This window comes from Phyllostomus discolor, chromosome 13 (assembly GCF_004126475.2).
Source record: "Phyllostomus discolor isolate MPI-MPIP mPhyDis1 chromosome 13, mPhyDis1.pri.v3, whole genome shotgun sequence".
In the NCBI taxonomy this organism is placed as follows: Eukaryota; Metazoa; Chordata; class Mammalia; order Chiroptera; family Phyllostomidae; genus Phyllostomus; species Phyllostomus discolor.
In genome coordinates, this window is record NC_040915.2 from 39,916,289 (window position 1) to 39,935,439 (window position 19,151).

Here is a 19,151-nt window from a genome sequence, read left to right on the forward strand (position 1 = left end):
TGCTCAGAAGGCATATTTTTAATTTCTATAGCTTCGGACTTTTCGGAAGATATACTTGTGGCCAGGATATCAGATATGATTGCAGTGTGGTCAGAGAATGTGGCCTGCATGACTTCCATCCTTTCCCATGTGCTGAAACTCGCTTCGGGGCCTACGATGGGGTCAAGTTTTCAAACGTTCCTCGGGTTCAAGCGGAACGTGTCTCCTCCCGTCGCGGTGCTCCCCGCACCACGGACGCCACGTGGGTCCCACTTGTTCATCGCTGCCCAAGAAGGAGTGTGTTCCGCCCACACCCTCACCCCGGCGGCGGCAGTGGGGGGCTCCCCAGCTGCTGCCTGGGGTCCGTCGCCCTCTTTGCCTTGAATGTTTGAGGCCTCTCTGCCATTAGCCGCGTGCAAGCTCAGGCCTGTCGCTGCTCACCAGCGAGCCGGGCCTTCCCCTGCACCAGCCGCTCCGCCGCCACCCGGCCTTCAGACTCCAAATCTGCTCTGTCCCCTCGTCCCGCAGCTTTGCCAGACTCCCCTCGGTGGCTGTTTGCCCGGGGCATCTGCCTCCATTCTTTCTTTCACTTTGATCTTCTGGGGTTCATCAGGTGTGTCCTTTAGGAGCATGGGGGGGAACTCATTTTTGTTCCATCCAGTCGGACCGTCTTTATCTCTTAACCATTTCAGGCCACGTGTATTTAACCTGGTGGATCTTACATTTGGGTTTATTCCCACCTTTTCATTTTGTTCAAGTTCTGTTTTTAATCTTATGTTTCTGTGTTCTTTATTTTTTGCCTTCTTTTGTATTGATTGGTTTCTGTTCCCTCATTCCATCCTTCCTCTCCGCCTGTGTGGAAATCACACACTCTGTTCCTCTTCATTTTGTGTTTTCCCTAAACACTTTAACATGACTATGTAACTCAACGACATTTAACATTAATCAAAACATTTATCCTCAGTGTCGCAGGTTCGAATCCCAGTCAGGGTACATGCCTGGGTTGCAGGCCATGACCCCCAGCAACCGCACATTGATGTTTCTCTCTCTCTCTCTCTCTCTCTCTCTCTGTCCCCCCCTTCCCTCTCTAAAAAATAAATAAATAAAACCTAAAAAAAGACACAAATATTAAAAAAAAATTATCCTCCTCTCAGTTCAAAGATCTTAGAACACTTTGATCAAAACACTTCCTGACATATGCCTTTTGTGTCCACTGCTTTTAGTTCTATTTTTTTCCTAACTCCACAAGTTCACGTTATCATTGTCTGATACAGTCAACGATAAGAGCTACTCTATGTCCACAAAGTGTCCACCATCCCTTTTCTGTGTGACAGTCCTTCCTTCTGAGATTCTCGTCCTCCTCCCTCCAGCCCGCTGTGCTCCATCGCTAGGGCTGACCTCACCAAGGACCGCAGACAGGGTGATGCAACAACAGGAATTTGCTTTCTCACGGTTCCGGGGGCTAGAAGTCCAAGGTCACAGTGTTGGCAGGGTCAGCATCTCCTGTGGCCTCTCCCTTAGGCTTGCAGATGGCTGTCCTCTCCCTGTGTCTTCCCGTGGTCTACCTTCTGTCCCTGTCTGTGTCCAGATTTCCTTTCCTCATGAGGATATCAGTCCCCCAGGCCTGCCCTAGAGACCTCACTCTAACTTAATCACAACTTTGAAGTCTGATCTCCAAACACAGGGACATTCTGGTGTCCTGGGGGTTAGGGCCTCAACATATGAATTCAGCCCATAACACAAAATATATAAAATAATCTGTTTTTAGCTGTCTGAAATGTTCTTATTTTCCCCACCTTTTTGAAAGCTATGTTTGCAGGGTTTATAATTCTTTGTTAATGGTTCTCTTCTCTCCGTGCTCCTAAGATATGACTTCCTGTCCGGCCTCCGCTTTCGTCACCGAGACTCCGGCTCTGGGTCTGTGGGGCTCCTGCGAGGGTTTCGCGTGAGTTGGCGTGTGCGGCGTGCTGCGCACTGGGCCCTGCACCTGGGAGCTACGGTGCACACAGTAACTGTTATTATTTCCCCTCTGGCTGCTTTGAAAATCTTCCATTTGTCTTGGGTGCCCTTCAGGCTCACTGCGGTGTACCTCGGCCTGCATTTCTTTGTATTCATCCAGCTCCGCATTTTGTGTCGTTTGTCGGTTTAAAATTCTCAGCCATTATCCCTTCCAATGTTGCCTCTTCTCCATTCGCTGTGTCCCCTTCCAGAGCTCTGGTTAAACACGTAGTAGAGGTTCTTCCCCTGCCTTTCTTGTCTCTGGTCCTCCCCGTCTTTGTAGGATTCTAGGTCACTTTTTAGATCTGTTTCAGTTTATTCCCTTCCTCTGTGTCTGAATCTGCAGTTTAAGGTGTCTATTATGGTTCTGTTTCAAGTTTTACAGTTTTCACTTTCAGATGTATCGCCTGGCTCCTTTTCACCTCTGCTCAAAGTGTTTTCTGAGTCACCTTTACTTCTCTTACCTGCACGAGGGGCCAACTCTGATCCATTGCTGTCCACCATCCCTTTCTTATTTGTTCAAAATCCCTACTTTTGTTCTAAGACACATTGCTTCCTGAGGCCTCTGCACTCTTTCTTCACTTTCACCATAAAACCAGTGTCTGGCTTTTGGCGCGGGGAGACTATTTTCGCAGATGCAACCTCTTTACACCATTTTGAAGGAGGACGAACTAGATAATGTGCTGAATAGTAAGTGACACTAGTTGGTGCCTCAGCAAATTGACAAATGCCACGTCGTGGGCATGTGGGGCCTCAGGGAGTCCCGGTCTCTGAGCAAACTCCCTGAAGACCGCAGGCGGGTGGACGAAGGAGGCGTTCACCTGCCCTCACCCGGCCTCCTGAGCCCTCGGCTCCCTGGCTAGCGTGTACGTGTCCTGACCCAGAGGCTGCCGTTTTCCACCTTCAAAGTCCTCTCCGGAAGCCCTCAGTGCCCGGCAGTTCCGTGACTGCGCAAGAAAACGACCTGCAGAACTGAATGGGATCCGTTTGCTAACGTGTTCCAGTACAGTTCCCGCCCCGCAGTGAGAGGCGAAGGGGGAGAGGGCAGGGGGCTGCCCGGCCGCGGGGAAGTCCTGTGTGGCTGGTCTTTGCTTTATCCGCCTGCCCGTGGTGAGAAGGAGGGCCTGCACAGGGTGGTCTTTGAGACCTGATAAATTAACTCAGCCAGGCGACCCCTCGACTGAAGTGGCCTGCGCAAAAAAAACAGAATTGAACCCTGTAAGGCAGGGGTGTCAAACTCATTGTCACCGGAGCCCACATCAGCCTTGCCGTTGCCTTCCAAGGGCCAGAGGTAATTTTAGGGCCGTGTAAATGTAACTGTTCCTTAACTAGGGGCAAGGAGCTCTTCATTCGGCCCTTTGAGGGCAACCACGAGGCCGATGTGGCCCCCCGTGAAAATGAGTTTGACTCCCCTGCTGTAAAGGCTCAAGGCCGCAAAATCAAAACACTGAGGACAACTAGTCACAAACAACCAAAGAGTTGTTTGTCAAGCTATAGCCAATCCAATAATTTCCTTTCTTTGCTTCTGTGCTTTCTCCATGAAGTCTGTGCCCTGGCTGGGGGCGGGGGAGGGGCGGGGGAGGAGGGTGCTCCTACTGCGTGACTGGAATCGATTTTTGCTCAAACTCTTAAAATTCTTAATATGCCTCACTTTGTTTTTAACAGACCCTGGTTCCCACCTCTGGTCAGCCACCTGGAGATGAAGAGATACCCGAGCTGCTTGCAGGAGCTTCTGACTCACACTAAAACTGTGATAAAAATCAGCCAACACGTAGCAGGAACTTCCTTGGGTCCAGGCACCCAACCAAGGGTTTTACAGGGTCATCCAGTTTATAGCCTCACGGCCATGGGAGGTAGTTGCTGTCATCGTCTCCATTTTGCAGACGAGCAAAACAAGGTAAAGCCGAGTGGGGGAGGAGGGGAGGAGCGGCTCAGGAGGTTATTTAGTCAATGGGTAAGGAGGGGTCGAGCGCAGGTCCCAGCTCTCGGAACCAGCGGCTCCAGACCACACTCTAGATAACTGCGCTGCAGAGGGCTTTGGGGGCACTTTGGTGATTCGGAGGATTAGCCAGCTTTGAGGACGGCAGCCCAGGGGCGCATGACGCTCTCAAAGGGTGCATTTGTCCGAGATGAATGGCCCATCCCCCTTCGGTGCTTCTGGAAAGAAAACGGTTTAGGAACAGCTGCTAAACACAAAACAAGCGGACTTCCCATCGGCATTGCCCAGCTTTCGGGAAGCGCGGAGCGCAGTCAGCAAACTTCCAGGTCTCACAGGTTGATCCAATCTGAGAACTCAGGGTGAAGTTCTGTACACCTGGCACTTTGGGTCCCGCCCCGTTTCGCAAAAGCTCCAATCCGAGGCCCGTTCGCTGAGATTGACGTGAGGACAGACCAATTATGGTTGCCCATGGCAGACGGCTGTTCCGCCTCCCAATGGCCCCGCCTCCCTTTCATTCTGAAAGAAAGAACCCCGTCCCAGCCGTCCAATGAGAAGCGCCTCCACCCTAAAGATCCGTCCTCTTTCGGCTTCGACCCCGCCCCAAAAGCCAGAGGGACGCCCGCCTTTCGGCGTGGTACGGACAAATCAGAGGGCGCGTTTGGCCGTAGGGGCGGCAGACGGACCAATCCCCGGGCCCGGGCCCGCGTCGCACCGCCCCTCCGCCCGGGCCAGGCGGCGGGCGAGAGCGGGCCTCCGGGCGGCGGCGGCGGACGCGGCCTGAGGGAGCGGCCGGCTGCCGCGCGGGGCTCGCCTCGCCCGCGGCGGGGTCCATGGCCTGAGCGGCCATGTCCGGCGTGGTGCGGACCCTCAGCCGCTGCCTGCTGCCGGCGGAGGCCGGCGGGGCCCGCGAGCGCAGAGCGGGCGGCGGCGGGGCCCGCGACGCGGAGCGCGAGGCGCGGCGGCGCAGCCGGGACATCGACGCGGGGCTGGCCCGCGAGCGGCGCGCCGTGCGGCGGCTCGTCAAGATCCTGCTGCTGGGCGCGGGCGAGAGCGGCAAGTCCACCTTCCTCAAGCAGATGCGCATCATCCACGGCCGCGAGTTCGACCAGAAGGCGCTGCTCGAGTTCCGCGACACCATCTTCGACAACATCCTCAAGGTGCGTGCGCCCCCGCCGGCTCACCTGCGCCCGGCGCGCCCGGCTCTGGGGGCGGCCCCCCGCGGCCCCGCACCCCGGGCCTGGGGGGGGGGCGGCCGAGGGTGCGCGCCCTGCTCGGGGGCTCGGGGCCGTGGGAGTGGGGAAGCCGGCCGGCGCCCGGGGGGGGGGGCGGGGGCCTCGGGGCGGGCCGGGCCCCGGACTCCGGCCCGGGACGCGCCCCTGCGCGCTGGCGTCCGCGCGGTCCCGTGGGCAGCCGGGGAGCCGGCCGGCCCGGCCCAGCGAGCTCAGAAGCGCGCCGTGCACCGGGCAGGAAGCCGGCGGCGGGCCCTCCTTCCGAACTGTTTATCCGGAGAGTCCGAGCAGGGAGCGGCGGGGCGAGCGGGACGTGCCCGCGGCCCCCGTCGGCGTCCACCCTCCCTGCGTGATCGTGACCGTGACCGTGACCGCCATCGCCCGTCCCTCCGCCTGGGCCCGGGCCCGCGGCGTGGCAGCCAGGCCCCCGCGCAGCCCCCTAGACGGTGTCCTCGCGTGCGGCTCGGGGACAGGAGGAAGCGCGAGGCCTCTTGCACGGGACGCGGCCCGGCGTCCGGGTCGAACCCAGAGATGCGTGACCCTTCGGTGTCACCCAGCGTCCCGGCGGCGTCCGGATTTCGCCTGTTGCACAGTCACGTGTCTCCAGCGCTGTGCGGGCTCCGGGCGCTCCCCCTGCATGTTGCCCCGTTTTCATTCTTCACCATTTATTGGGGGGGTTTGGGGGGGACCTGTGGAGTCCACCGAGTCTGGGCGCCAGTTTCTCTCGGGCAGCCTGTGCCCCGGGGAAGCGGAGCCTGGAGACCGATGAGGACGCCAGGTGGGCTCCTGCACCCGCATACCGTCATTTCCCTGTTAGGACCCCGGTGTCTCCCCCGCCCCTGGCGCCCCCCCCCCCCCAGGGCGCTGCTGTGGGAGCCACGTTCCAGGTAGGAGGGCTGTTGTCTCCAGGCAGAGGTGGAGGGAGGCTGGCCCCGCCGGAAAGCTGCCTGGAGACTAGATTTTGCAGTGCCCGAGGGACTTTAAATTTAGCAGAGGGCGGAGAAGCCATCTGGAACATTTTCCTTCCTTCACCCACGAGGAAGCTTCCGGCCCCGGAGACAAAGTGGCTCCTCGCCAGGCCCTGGGTGCTGGGACCCGGGGTGCTGGGACCCCGGGGCCCACACTCGCAGGCCGGCATGGGGACTCCCACCCCGGCCTTCCCGCCCTGCCCGCCTGTTATTGAATGATTTCATCGGGGTAGAAATGGCCCTGCTAGGATCAGGACGGGAAGCAGATGATTTGAGTGATAACCACCCCCCCCCCCATCCTTTTCACCTCTTTCAAAAGCCTGTGAGTCAGAGCTCCGGCCCAGTCCTTCAGCTCCAAAGGCGAGGTACCCGGGTGATTCAGGGGATCGGCTGTGTGTGTTTGAAATTCCCCTCGTCTTCTGGGGTAAAGTGCACGTGATTGTCTTTCCGAGCCACCAGGCCAGATTCTACTTTTGCAGCTTCTGTGGCCTGCAGACCAGGCAGGTAGAAGCGCATAGTGGTTTGGCCGGCCGTCTCCTAGTTCCTTGCAACTCAAGAGGCAGAGGAAATATTTTGAAACAGAATCTTAAATCAAAATCAGCGTCTAAGTGCGTTTTAGAAACCTCAGTCTTAAGCTTCTCCTGGTGCGTATAAACATTCACTTTTACAGACTTCCTTATCAACAGAGCAAGATGTCTCAACCAATAGCCTTTTTTCCCCAACCTTTTCACTAATTGTAGTTCCGTATTAAACTCACGCCGTCTGCTGTGGCCACTCCAGTTCCTCGTGAGAAGTCCGGCTTTCCCTGGAACCAGAAGTCGCCCTCCCCCACCCCTGTTTGGACGGGTCACTTTGGGGAGAGCCCTGTTAGTGAGTGTGTGTGCTTTGTCTCGGCTCCAACAGGGCGCGTTGGGGTGCTGCTCTTCAGAAGAGCATTTGTGTCTGAAACACACTTGGTGTTAACGGGCTGTTTGCAGAGCACTGGCTCTGAGCCACGCTCACTGTCGGCCCTTCCCACACGTGACGTGTAATTTTCATCACACGTTGGGTGGCTTTGTCCCGTTTAGCCGATAAGGAGACTGAAGCTGGACAGTTTAAAATCGACCCAAGACCAGCTACCTAATTAGCAGGTGGCAGAGCTGGGAACCAGACCTAGTCTTTTTTTTTATTATTAAACTTTTATTTTTGAGATAACCATTGCCCCGGGCAGTTGTGAGCAACCGTGTAGAAACCCCACGTCCCTTCTGCCCGGTCACCCTCCATGGTAGTGTCTTGCAAAATGGTAGTGCAGTGTGACAGCCCACATATTGACGCTGGGAAGGATACAGGACATTCCGTCCCCATAGGATGCCTGGGGTTGCCTTCCATAGCCACTCCCGGCCCTGACAGTGACCGCTGTCTTATCCAACTGTACCATCTTGTCACTTCAGGAATATTATACGAGTGAAATCATGTGAATTCATGTGAATCGTGTGAACAGCCTTTTGGAATTGGCTGTTCAGTCGCCCCGAGGGACCCCCCCGGGGAGGCGCCCGGGTTGTGTCGGGGACCGGGGATCAGTGGTCCGTGCGTCTCGCCTGCCGAGGAGCATCCCCGGTGTGGACCTCCCACGGGGCACGTGTGGCAGTGACCCGGCGGGGGCAGAGGGCTCTCTCCCCGACCTGCCTGGTCTGGACAGACCTTCTGTGAGCGGGACATGGTACGTCTTGGTGTGTGTTTCGTGGGCCTGTGTCGCTGAACGTTCCGTGGAAACCTGGAGAGAAGCCTGTTACCTGGGAAGCGCTCTGTGGGTTCAGGCCCTGCTGGTGGGCGGCGGTACTGCGCTCCTCTGTCCCCTTGCTGGTTCAGTGGCTCTGTCCGCTCCTAGCGGGAGCTGCTGAAGTCCCCGCTGAGCCTCGAATAACGCAAGGGTTTGGGGCGCTGACCCTCCCAGTCAGAAGGGTGCGTGAAACGTGCAAGTCCTCCGGAGCGTAGCCACCCGTGGCCTCCTGCTGACCGGAAAGGAGCCTTGCCGGTGCCAGACAGTCAGCTGGCACCTGTTCTGAGGGTCCTGTGTGCTACATAGTGTCTTCTTACCCTAAAGGGGGCTAGGGAGACGTAAGCCTGAAGAAACTCACAGAGGAGAGAAGACACGCTTGCAGTGCCTGTTGGACAAACCCGCCTGTGAGTGGGGCCTCGCGGCCCGCCCTGTTTGTTCCGGGGTCAGCTGGGTGACCGCGCGTCTGTCCGTCCGGCTGGGCTGCGCTCAGTCAGTGTTCGTCTCCAGCAGTCTGAGACTCTGCCGCGTGGTGTGTGAACACTTAGGACTGTTTTCCTGGGCGAGTGACCCTTTCGTCATCCCGTCCCCCTGTGTCTCTGGTCATTGTCTCTGCTCCGGAGTTTGTCCACCCCAATGTGGCCACTTCGGCTTGTTCCAAATGCTTCCATGGTGCACGTCTGCCACCCTTTTACTTTCAGCCCACGACCCGTGTTGTGGTGTGAACTGAGTTTCTTTTCTTTTTCTAAAGATTTTATTTATTTATTTTTAGAGAGGGAAGGGAGGGAGAAAGAGAGAAACATCAATGTGCGGTTGCTGGGGGCCGTGGCCTGGAACCCAGGCATGTGCCCTGACTGGGAATCGAACCTGCGATGCTTTGGTTCGCAGCCTGCGCTCAATCCACTGAGCTACGCCTGCCAGGGCTCCATTCTTTTTTAATATTCGTGTGTGGTTGCCTCTCACATGCCCCCCACTGGAGACCTGGCCCACAACCCAGGCATGTGCCCTGATCTGGGAATCGAACAGGCGACCCTTTGGTTCACAGGCCTGTGTTCAATGAATCCACTGAGCCGCACCAGCCAGGGCAGAACTGAGTTTCTTACAGATGGTATATTGTTACATTGTATTTTCTTTATCTACTCTGCTCATCTCTGTCGATTAATTTGTGTATTTAGACCAGTTACATTTAACATAAAGTAATTATTAACACGTTAGGGCATAAGTCTCATTATTTTGGGGTTTGTTTTTTGTTTGTTTGTTTTTTGTTTCTTATGTTCCTGTGGGTTATTTAAATGTGTTTTAGGACTATATATATATATATATATATATATATTAAGATTTTATTTATTTATTTTTAGAAAGGGAAGAGAGGGGGAGAGAGAGAGAGAAACATCAATGTGCGGTTGCTGGGGGCCATGGCCTGCAACCCAGGCATGTACCCTGACTGGGAATCGAACCTGCGACACTTTGGTTCACAGCCTGAGCTCAATCCACTGAGCTACGCCAGTCAGGGCTTGGATTATATATATATTTTTAATCCTTGCCCAAGGATCTGTTTTAGAGAGGGAGGGAGGGAGGGAGAGAGAGAGAAACATCTATGCGAGGGACAAACACCCATTGGCCGCCTCTTACACGCACCCCAGCCGGGGACCAAACCTGCAGCCTTTTGGCGTACAGGACAACGCTCTGACCACTGAACCGCCCGGCCAGGGCAAGATTCTATCTTTGATTGATCGATGATTGGTTTTTTAGTGTGCCCATCAAAGCCCCGGGTCACTCTCTTGGCGGTTGCTGTGGTTTCACAGTGCACAACGTGTACAGCTAGCCCCACCGTGCTGAGCCTGCTTCACAAGCATGAGTGGAGTCTGGAAACTTCACTCCCACGCAGCCCGAGTCCGAACGGCCCAAGTGTTTCTTACACGTGGCGCACCGTGCCGTCGGTCACACTCCAGCCACCAGCTGGGAGTTAAAGATGTCACAGAAAGTAGGACAGTGTGTTCTGTTTACCCTCGTTTCCCGCCCCCCCCCCCCCGCCCCGTCCCGACAGTGTTCTTTCCTCCCCGAAGCGATGACCCCCTCGCCTCTGCCCGCCTTCTGCTCGTGCTCCCGGGCTGTGGCCTGGAGGGCGGTTCCCGGGGAGAGCGGGTGGGGTGCGGCAGACCGGAGTCTGGAGTCTCCGTCGTCCGGGTCCTGGGCCCCCAGCGCCAGGGCCCCTCCTTTCTGACCACAGCCGGGCCCTCCCCACCTCACACTGCCCCTGCCTGCAGCGAGCGTGCTGCTTGAATCTGCGAGTGGCTTGGGCTCCCTGTAAATACCCCTGTTCCTTCTGTCCGTCTGCATAGTCTTAACGCCCACGGTCTCTGCCTCCGAGCGGCCTGTCCTGGAGGCTGGGTGCTCGGTGTTTCGGAAGTTGTGTGATGGCACAACAGCACACACCCCTAGCTGCAGGCGGGCGGCTCCGTGCCACCTGGCTTGGCCTTGCCGCCGCTCCCCTCCCCCGGCCGCGCGCTCAGGAGGGAGCCACGTCCGGTGACCGAGCCGCATGGCCTGCTGGAAGCACACGGAACACTCGCCCCCCAGGGCCCCGCTCCCACGGCCTGGGAACCGCCGCGTCACACCCGCACCTGCACGGGCGCCTGCGTGCCGAAGGCTTGGACACCGCGTGAAGAACCGCATCTACCAGCAGTAGAGGCCTCTTGTCGACACTAAAGTGAAAGAAGGCGGCCACTGGAGACCAGGGAAGAGGAGTCCGGCCCAGGCACCTGGCAGGGCCTGCGGGGAGTGCGCCATTCGCTGGCCCCTGACGCCCTGGGGCGTCGGCAGGTGGAGGGGATGCACGCACCGGCCGCGCCTGTGCCGTGCAGGTGTGTGCCAGGTGCGTGCCGGGTGCGGCTGAGCACTCCAGGCAGCGGAGGCAGGAGGTGAGAGTGAGTGCGGGAGCTCGGCGGAACTTTCCGCGACCCGGGAGGGGTCGAGATACGTGCTGGCTAGAGAGCGGTGGTCCCGGCGGTGTGAGGCTCCCGTCCAGACTAGCCAGGGTGGTGCTGAGCTTTGCAAGTCGAAACCTCTTTTTTTTTCTGAGAAAGGTTTGCCCGACCATGTTTACCTGTTGCTACGGTGACTGGGACTTGGAGAGGCCCCATGGCCCTCTGTGTTAAGCCCCGAGTCCCTGGCCCGCAGCCTGCGAGGCCCCGGCTCGGGTGCCACTGTGGGTGCCGTGTGGGTGTGTGAGGCAGAGGCGGCAGTGCGCCTCCGGGCTGCGGGAGAGCGGGGAAGGGGGGGTCTGCTGCCTGCGGGCAAACCACTTGCAGGAGGCCAGTTCGCTTCGCACCTGGACCCGCGGGCTGCCCTCCGGGAATGCCAGAAAACCAAAGCCGTCGTTCTGCACCAGGTGAAAAGTCCAGAGACCCCCGCCCCAGCCGTTCGGGGGCTCAGGACACACGGGACACAGAGGGGCCGCAGGGACTCGGGGGGTGCTCACAGGGGGGTGGAGAGCAGCGCTGCCCTCCTCCCACGCCAGGGAGGGGGACCCAAGGAGGCGGTCCCCATGCCCTCCGGCTCCACAGCGGAGTGGCCCCCGTGAGTGCCCGCCTCTGTGAGCGGCGCCCCCCGGCCTGCGTTGTCCCCTAGCCGCTCGGCCTGAGCTGAGCAGACAGGCGGGCTGTGGGGACACGGAGACTCAGAGGACTGGGTCCCGGTCAGTGATGGTGCCGTCGTGGCCTTGGTGTGTGTGTGTGGGGGGGGGGGTGTCCCAGTGCACGGTGGGACCCCCCAAGCCCCCACCTGCCTGTCCGGGACAGTCGAATGGAGGCTCCCCAGGCGGGTGTCCAGGACGTGGGGAGACCTGCCCCGTTGTTCAGGGCGGGCCCTGGGCCTCCCTGGGGATGGGAAAGATGGGGGTGGGGGAGGACAGGCCTCCCTGGGGATGTCGCTGGAGGGACCGGGAACCCAGAGGAGGGTCACATGGACGAGTGCAGCAGCAACACAAGTCCCAGGGCCACCGGTGGGCGACCCGGGTCTCCGGGGAGCCTGTGAGCAAGCCGTGCGATGCTCGGCGCTGGCCGAGGGGAGGGGTGGCCGTGGCCTGAACTCCATGGGGTGCAGGTGCTCGTGTCCACGGCGAAGCTGTGTCCATCTCTGTAGACGAGACGCTCTGTTCTGAGCAGGGGACTCGACATCCCGAGGCAGGAAGGGGAGTCGAGTAGAGCCCCCACTGCCCGGGCCCGCCGTAGATGGCAGGAGCTAGCTAGCGGCCCTCGAGGCCGGGCCGCGTTTCCAAGGCCCTGAGAGCGCTGTTCCCCCGAGCTCGCCACCGACACTCGGCGACTGTCGGCCCACCGGCGGTGACCCAGAGCCGGCTCCACTGTTGTGAGCGTGTGGGTGTTCTTCCACAGAGGTGAAGCCCCACGGGTTCAGTGGCAGGGTGCAGGAAGGGGGCCGTTTTCCCCTGGGACCCCGACGGCGAGATTAGGTGGACAGAGGCTGAAGGCTCTGCGGCAGCGCCCAGTGCTGGGGAGGGAAGGAGGCCGCCTGGCCGGCTGGCGGGTGGAGCCGGGACCGGAGGAGCCGGCATGTGCCTTCTCATCGGCGCGCGCCGGTCCGACTGCAAAGCCGTGAAGCCGTTTTCATACACACACGCACGCACCAGAGTCACCGGACCCTGCCGGCCAGCACAGAGGTCCAGGAGAAGTGGCCAGCCCGGGAGCCGGGTCAGCACGCACTGAGCGTGTCCTGTGCGCGCCCCCCTGCGGGGAGGAGGGTCCCTTCTCCTCGTATCAGGGGCCCTCCTGCTGCTGCCTGCCTGGGTCCCCTCCAGAGCCCCCGGGCTCAGGTGGGGCTGTGGCTGGTGGGACTTTCATTCTTCCGGCCTCACCCTTCCGCTCCAGCCACAGGCGTGTCCTGGCCTTCTCCTGCCATCCCCCCTGGTGCGCCTGGGGGGCTCAGCCCCCTAGTCCTGTGTCCCGGGGCGCCCTGCCCAGAGCGGGCCTTCTTGCCTCGAGGCTCCCCGATAGCAGGCCCTGCCCGTGTTGGTCCAGCTGTGGACCTCGCCCTCAGACGCTGAACTCCCCCTCCCCACCCCCGGCCCCCCAGCAGCCAGGATTTTCCCTCCGCCTTTCTGGCTCCCGTTCTGGCTCCCAAACCTGCTCCAGACTGGGGAGCAGGAAGAGGGAAACTGGGGCACATGCGCACAGCCTTGCCAGGGGTCGCCCTCAACGCCAGCGACCCCCTGTTGACACCCCGACTCTGTTCCAGCCTCCTTTCTGTGGCGAGCACACAGCAGACTGACCATTCTTTTGGGAATAAACGTGGTCGCACCTGCCGTGGCGGGTGGCTCAGGTGGTTGGAGCATCACCCGGTACACAGAAAGGCTGTGGGGGAGCACTGGGACCACTGTTGTAGTTGGGGGGGGGGGGGGGGGTGTCCTACCTGACTCGGCATTGACCCCCGTGGTGGTGGGGCTCGGAGTTGGGGGACAACTGGGCTGCTTCCAGCCTTTGTTGTGAACGTGCCCCTGAACTTCAGCGCCCCTCTCTGTGCTGCGCCCGCAGCGGGAAAGGGGCGTGCGTGCCGGTTGCGGGGCCACGTGGCTCTCACTCACGCCTGTGGTTGTGGACCGTCCGGACAGGGGTCTCACACGGACTCCTGGGCTCGGGCCTGCGCTGGCACCGGGAGCACAAAGGGCTCCCGGCGGGGTGGGCCGTCTGGCCGCGGTCTGCTCACCGGAGGAGGGTCTGTCGAGGCAGGAGGGGGTTCGTTTCTTGGGCCTGCTGCAGAGCTGACCCCCCCGCCCCCGGGCCTGCCCACCCAGGAGCAGGAGGCGCTGTCTCTGGTGCGCTCCCGGGTGTGCAGCCCCGTGCTGCAGGTGGTGCTGGGAGAGCGCCGGCGCGGCACCCGCGGAGTTCTGGAGGTGCGCTGGGGTCTCCTCTGCCGCCCCTGGGCGCCACGTGGCTGGCAGGGTGGCGTCCACACAGGGGACCCGGGGCTGAACCCCTTTCACAGGGTCACCGCCTGCGACGTCGTCTGACAGGCGTGGGTGACGCTGGACTTGGTGGGCTTCCATCGGCTCGTCCCCGAAACCGGGAGCGTTGTTTGCGGGGCCGTCCGTGTCCCACAGTCGTTGACAGTGTCCCCTGTGCTGGGGCGTCGCGGTGGGTTTGGGGACTTCGGCCCAGAGTGCTGGTCGTGCCCGGTGAGCCGGACCCCACGGAACGTCCCGAGGGGCACAGCGGGGACCCGGGCGGAAGCGCACTCCCGCTCACGCGTGCAGACTAGCCCGTGTACCGCGGTCCCGTTAGGATGAGCCGCAGCGTGGCGACCTACCCGCACCTGGTTCTGTGGCCCAGCCACGGGCTCGTGGCTCCTTAGGTCCGCGGGGCCGCCTCGCTGCCGGTGCGGCGCAGTTCGCGTCCTTGGGAGTTCGCACCGGTACCGTCGGCGGCGGGCGGTCTCGGAGGGCCCTCCCCCGGGGGCTCCTCAGCGGGGCGGCCGCCAGGATGTTTTCGTTCAGAATTGCCGGCGCTTTGGCTTAATTTGTGGTTTAAATCTGCTCCAGAATTTTTGTGATCTTGAGTATTTTCAGAATGTGTAAATATTTGCTGAGGAGACCACAGCATCTTCAGTGTATTTTTTAATTGGAAACTTGTCTTGTTTCTTAATTCTGGGTAACTTCAGGGAAGAGCCTCGAGCGCCCAGCCCCCCTCCTGTGCCCGCAGCAGGCCACCCCTCCACCCGCGGGGACGCCCTGCACCAGCCTTCCGTCGGTTTCCAAAGTGACATTCGTAAAAACAAAGGGGTCGGGAAACGGAGAACGTTTTAAGTACAGGTGTTTGGGAAGTAAATGAAAAGACTCAAATCTTGAATTAAGGTGCAAGATTTATAGCTTTGATTTATATCAAGATTTAAATCTTTGTCGAATTTTTATAATTAATAAGCAATATATCATAAGAAATATGCACGGACAGTCAGGTTTTTTAATGTTCTTTTTAGAGTTTGTACTCGGGTGATGGTTCCTTTCGTCAGGACTGCAACCCAGACCGGGTCCAGCCCCGTCGGCTCCGCCTGGAGCGCTGCCGCGGCCGCGCCCTCCTTGCGGTCCCCCAGTGTCCGCACACTGTCCCTCCCCGAGTGCGAGCCTGTGAGCGCCACATGCAGGTCACGTGTCTTTAAGAATCTGCGTAGATGGTTTCACTTTGAATACATCACATAAGTCACAGGGGGCAGACACAAGGCCCACGGGCCGAATCCGGCCCTCCACCTGGTTTCCACCCGGCGGCGGCAGTGCCAAGCTCTCGCTGAACTGTTAAGGAGTAGTCACATCTGCACAGTCCTCGAGTGGCATTCGGCCCTTCTTGGGCGGCCTTGAGGCCGATGTGGCCCTGGGGACAGTGAGTCTGACACCCCTGCTCTGTGCCGTAGGTCTGCCCCGCGGCACGTGTGCGTCCCATCCGTGTCAGCTCCCGGAGAACCCGTGTGTTGGTTTCAGTCTCGCGTGGGCCCCTGCTGGGGAGTGAGCCGTTCAGGGCGTCGGCTGACAGCCCTCGGTCAGCTCCCAGAGCGCGGCGTCTGCCTGTGAGGGGGGCGGGTGAGGGGCGCTCTCCCGGCCTCGGCGCAGCTCGAGCCCCGTGGTGTTAGCCGTCCCCGCATGCCCACACATCAGAGCCATGTGCCGCGCCCTGGAGGATCGCTGGACACGAGATGCTCTGACGTTGACCGCCTGCCGCTCTTGCGCTGACCTGCATGGCATTCCAGGCAGGAGTCAGGTGAGCCCTGCCTGCCCAGCCGCACCCGAGGCCCTCTGGTTCGGTGTCTGGGGATGCTGGGCACGGGCCTTTGCCCCCTCCCCAGGGAGAGCTCGTCCTGCCGCTGGCCACGTGGCTGGTCCTCCCTGCCCTGTCCTCACAGCCTCGCAGCCGCCTCCCCCCCCCCCCACACACACACTGTTCAGGTCCGTTGGGGGACGGGCCCCGGGGCCCGGCTGCAGCCCCTTCACTGCCTCTCTGGGACGGGCTCCCAGCACAGGAGCTTCCCGAGGGGAGGGGAGGGCCTGCCCGTCTGGTCTCCTCGGGGTCCTCTGGGCCTGCCACGGCGCTGGGGCCTGGCGGGGGGCTGCGTGGGCAGGAGTGCCATCCTGGTCACCCACCCGGGGTCTGCAGTGTCTGCTGTGAGGCGGGCCCAGTGACCACGGGCACCCTGGGAGACACCGGAAGGCGCTTCTGCGATTCTCGGGCTTCGACGGGGACCTCCTGCCTGAGGGGCTCCCACGGGGGCCGATGCACACTCACAGAAGGCTGTGTTTTAGAGGGCACTCGCGGCCGAGGCAGACTGGACACACAGCTCCTCTCTGAGCTCCGCCGGCCCTGCAGGCCCGCAAGGCTCTGGGCCCCGAGGAACGCAGGGAAGGGAAGGACGGGACTCTGCGGTCCGTTTGCTGAGGTTTGGAGAGGAGCGGTTGGCGAGGGCTCGCGGAGCAGGGGACTGCGAACTTGACCTTGTGGAAGAAGTCCCAGGGCACTGTGGTGTGCGGCTGGCTGGCCGTGGGCTGGGACACAGTTGGGGGGCCTCCCCCGGCGCCTTCCGTTGTCTCCATGGAGGTTGTTGGGGTTCCGGCTGCAGCCGTCCGCTTGCCCGGACGGGAGGCCAGCGGAACCTCGGAGGAGTCCTGTTCTGGGCGCTCTGGGCGGGCTGGCTGGCGTGCCCTGACCTCTGCCCCACCTTGTGACGCGACCCGACTCCCAAACCTCCTGAGCAGCCCCAGGTGCACTCTTCCCGCCGGCCGCCGCCCCCCTCTGCCCGGTCTCCCCCACCCAGCGGTCGGCACTCGCCTCGCTCACCTCCACTGGCCGCCCTTTCCTCTCCACGTCTTCCTCTCAAGGTGCAGCGCACACAGTAGGCCTCTCAGCATGGGTGCACTTCCCTGCCATCGACAGGGGTGTTGCCTCAGTGACCCCTTCATCCCAGCCTCTCCGACCGGTGACCGCTGTCCTTGCGGGGCCGCAGTGGGGGCCCAGGGGAGGCCAGAGACTGTCCCAGATGTCCTGTCGTGCCCGTGGGCGTGTCCGCACCTACTTTTTAAATGACTAAAAAAACTTTTTAGATCATCCCACAGCATTCTGGTTTTTCAAAGCTGGCATTTATCATTGTCAAACCTTGTTTCCTCTCGGAGCTGGAGAGCACAGAACAGAAACTGGATGAGGCTGTTGTCGGGGACGGAGCAGGTGCGCTGTGAAGGCCACCGAGTTCTCCGGACCCGTCCCTGTGTCTGTCCTCGGCCTGCAGGAGCAGGCCGAGCAGCCCGGTGGCCAGCCTGCCCGGCGGTGACAGGCGGAAGTTCCCGGGCAGGTTCGCTGTCAGTGTCTGTGCCCCCCGCCCCCGCCCACGCCACCTGATGGACTTTGGAGTTCACGACCGACGTTCCTGCACCCGCATGCGCCCTGGGCAGAGAGCGGCCGCGTACACTGGGCGTGGTGCCCCCGGAGCGGCGGGAAGCCGCTGGTCACCTGGGCCTGGGGCTGTGTGAGTGCGCTTGTAGCTCTCAGAGAAGGAGACAGTGAGCTTGGGGAGCAGTGCCCGCCTGCCCTCCCTCAGCTCTGAGGAGCCGCCGGCGTGGGTCCCCGAGGAGGCGCACCGATGGACTCGGACACGGAGAGGAGCGTCCCTAGAACCAGCGGCAGAGGTTCTGAGGCGCGCTCCGACGTGCTCACCCAGTCACCTCCGCGACTGTCCGGCCGTCCCACGTGGGCGGGTGGCTGGCAGCGCTCTGGAAGCTTCCAGGAGGGTCCCCCACTCGGCGTCGCTAGTGCTTCCTGCGGCACACACAGGTGCCGGGCGGTGCTGCAAGTGGCCTGCCGGGCTGTCGCGGGCAGTGGGGCCACAGAGCCCCGACTTTGAGTGGAGCACCCACCCACCACGAACTATGGGGCCAATGGCGCCCTGGCGGGACACACTGTCGCTTTGCCGGGCCTGTCGCCTCCTCGGCGCCTGCGAGGCCGGGCGGCACTCTCTCCCCACCCACAGACTCCAGAGGCGCCCCCCGCAGACAGACCTTGGGCGGAGGTCACGTTCGTGGTCTCCCGTCACTCCACCCGAGTACTCACGTGCTCCGTTGCCCTCGGAACCCGGCCACACCTCTGCGAGTCCCGTGGGCCGCTCTGGGGCCCCTCTCTGGGGGTGTGCTGCCGTGGCCCCGGTGCGAAGGGCGAGCCAGGTGAACCCTTCCCGGGCAGGACCTGAGCCTTCCTTTCTGAGTCCGAGCGAACGTGCCGCCCGACCCCTGGGACCCTCATCCCCGCCCCTGTCCCGCCCCGCCCAGGAGCTCGAGCTCCTGCAAGTCTGCCCCTTTTCCAATTCCCATCTCTGTTTCCTGTGGGGAGACCACGGCCCCTCCCGTGACCTTGCACAAAACCCGTGACCTCTGACTTCTCTTGTGTCCGGAAGGCTGAGCCGCTGCCTCGCCTCTGGACCGTGGGGCCCTCCCTGCACCCCGCTCCCCAGGGGCCCCACCAGCTTGCCAGCGCCTGCTGCCGCCGCCCGTGGTTCGGGCCCAGCACTTCATTACCACCGTTGTTTCGCCACCAGCAGCATCCCGCGCGGAGCCCCTCCCGAGGAAAGGGCGTGCTGGCGGTTGCCGACCCAGATGCCCCTGTCGGCACTTTGCCCGCTGCCCTGGACAGTCACGCTGCTCCCTCGCAGAGATCTCCCCTCCTGGGGGGTCCCCCCCTGATGTCAGAGCCGCTCCCTGCGAGGGCGCGGCTGCCCCCCCCCCACCCCCAGCACCTGTGGGTGCCCAGGCCACGGCGGGCCGCGGGGCTGCTCCCGGGTCGGCGTGCTCGAAGGGACTCGGTGTCTCCCTCGTTCCCCGTGAGAGGGAGACTCGCGCGTGCCCCTTGCTTCTGTCGGAGCCGCGTCGCCGCCGGGCCCTCTGAACCTGCTCGCTGCAGTGAGCTGGGCTGTGTCCTTGGCTGAGCGTCCCTGGAAACAGGCTTTCCTTTCTCCTCCGGTGGGCGAAAAGGAGATGGTTTCCAAAGGAGTTTCCACACCCGTGACACGACTGAGTTGTTTTCAAATGAAGCATGGGCAGGTATTAGTTTACTTATGGATCCTACAGAGAGAAAGAGAAACATTGATCTGTTGTTCCGTTCATGTATCCATCCATCGACTGATTCTTTGTGCCCTGACTGGGGATCGGACCTGCAACCTTGGTGTCTGGGATGGCGCTCAGACCCCCTGAGCTACCCGACCAGGGCCCCACTATTACTGTGTTAGCCTCACTGATGCCCCCCGAG

The 19,151-nt window shown here is 61.2% G+C and overlaps 1 protein-coding gene across 1 annotated transcript in view; it reads left to right on the plus strand.

Moving 5' to 3' along the window:
- The first annotated feature begins 4,658 nt into the window (after nt 1-4,658).
- Nucleotides 4,659-19,151, plus strand: part of GNA12 (G protein subunit alpha 12) — a 36,725-nt gene continuing 22,232 nt past the window's right edge. The window contains exon 1 of the mRNA XM_028527285.2: nt 4,659-5,073. Within this exon, the coding sequence (XP_028383086.1) occupies nt 4,762-5,073 (312 nt within the window). The 5' untranslated portion in view covers nt 4,659-4,761. The remainder of the gene's footprint in view (nt 5,074-19,151) is intronic.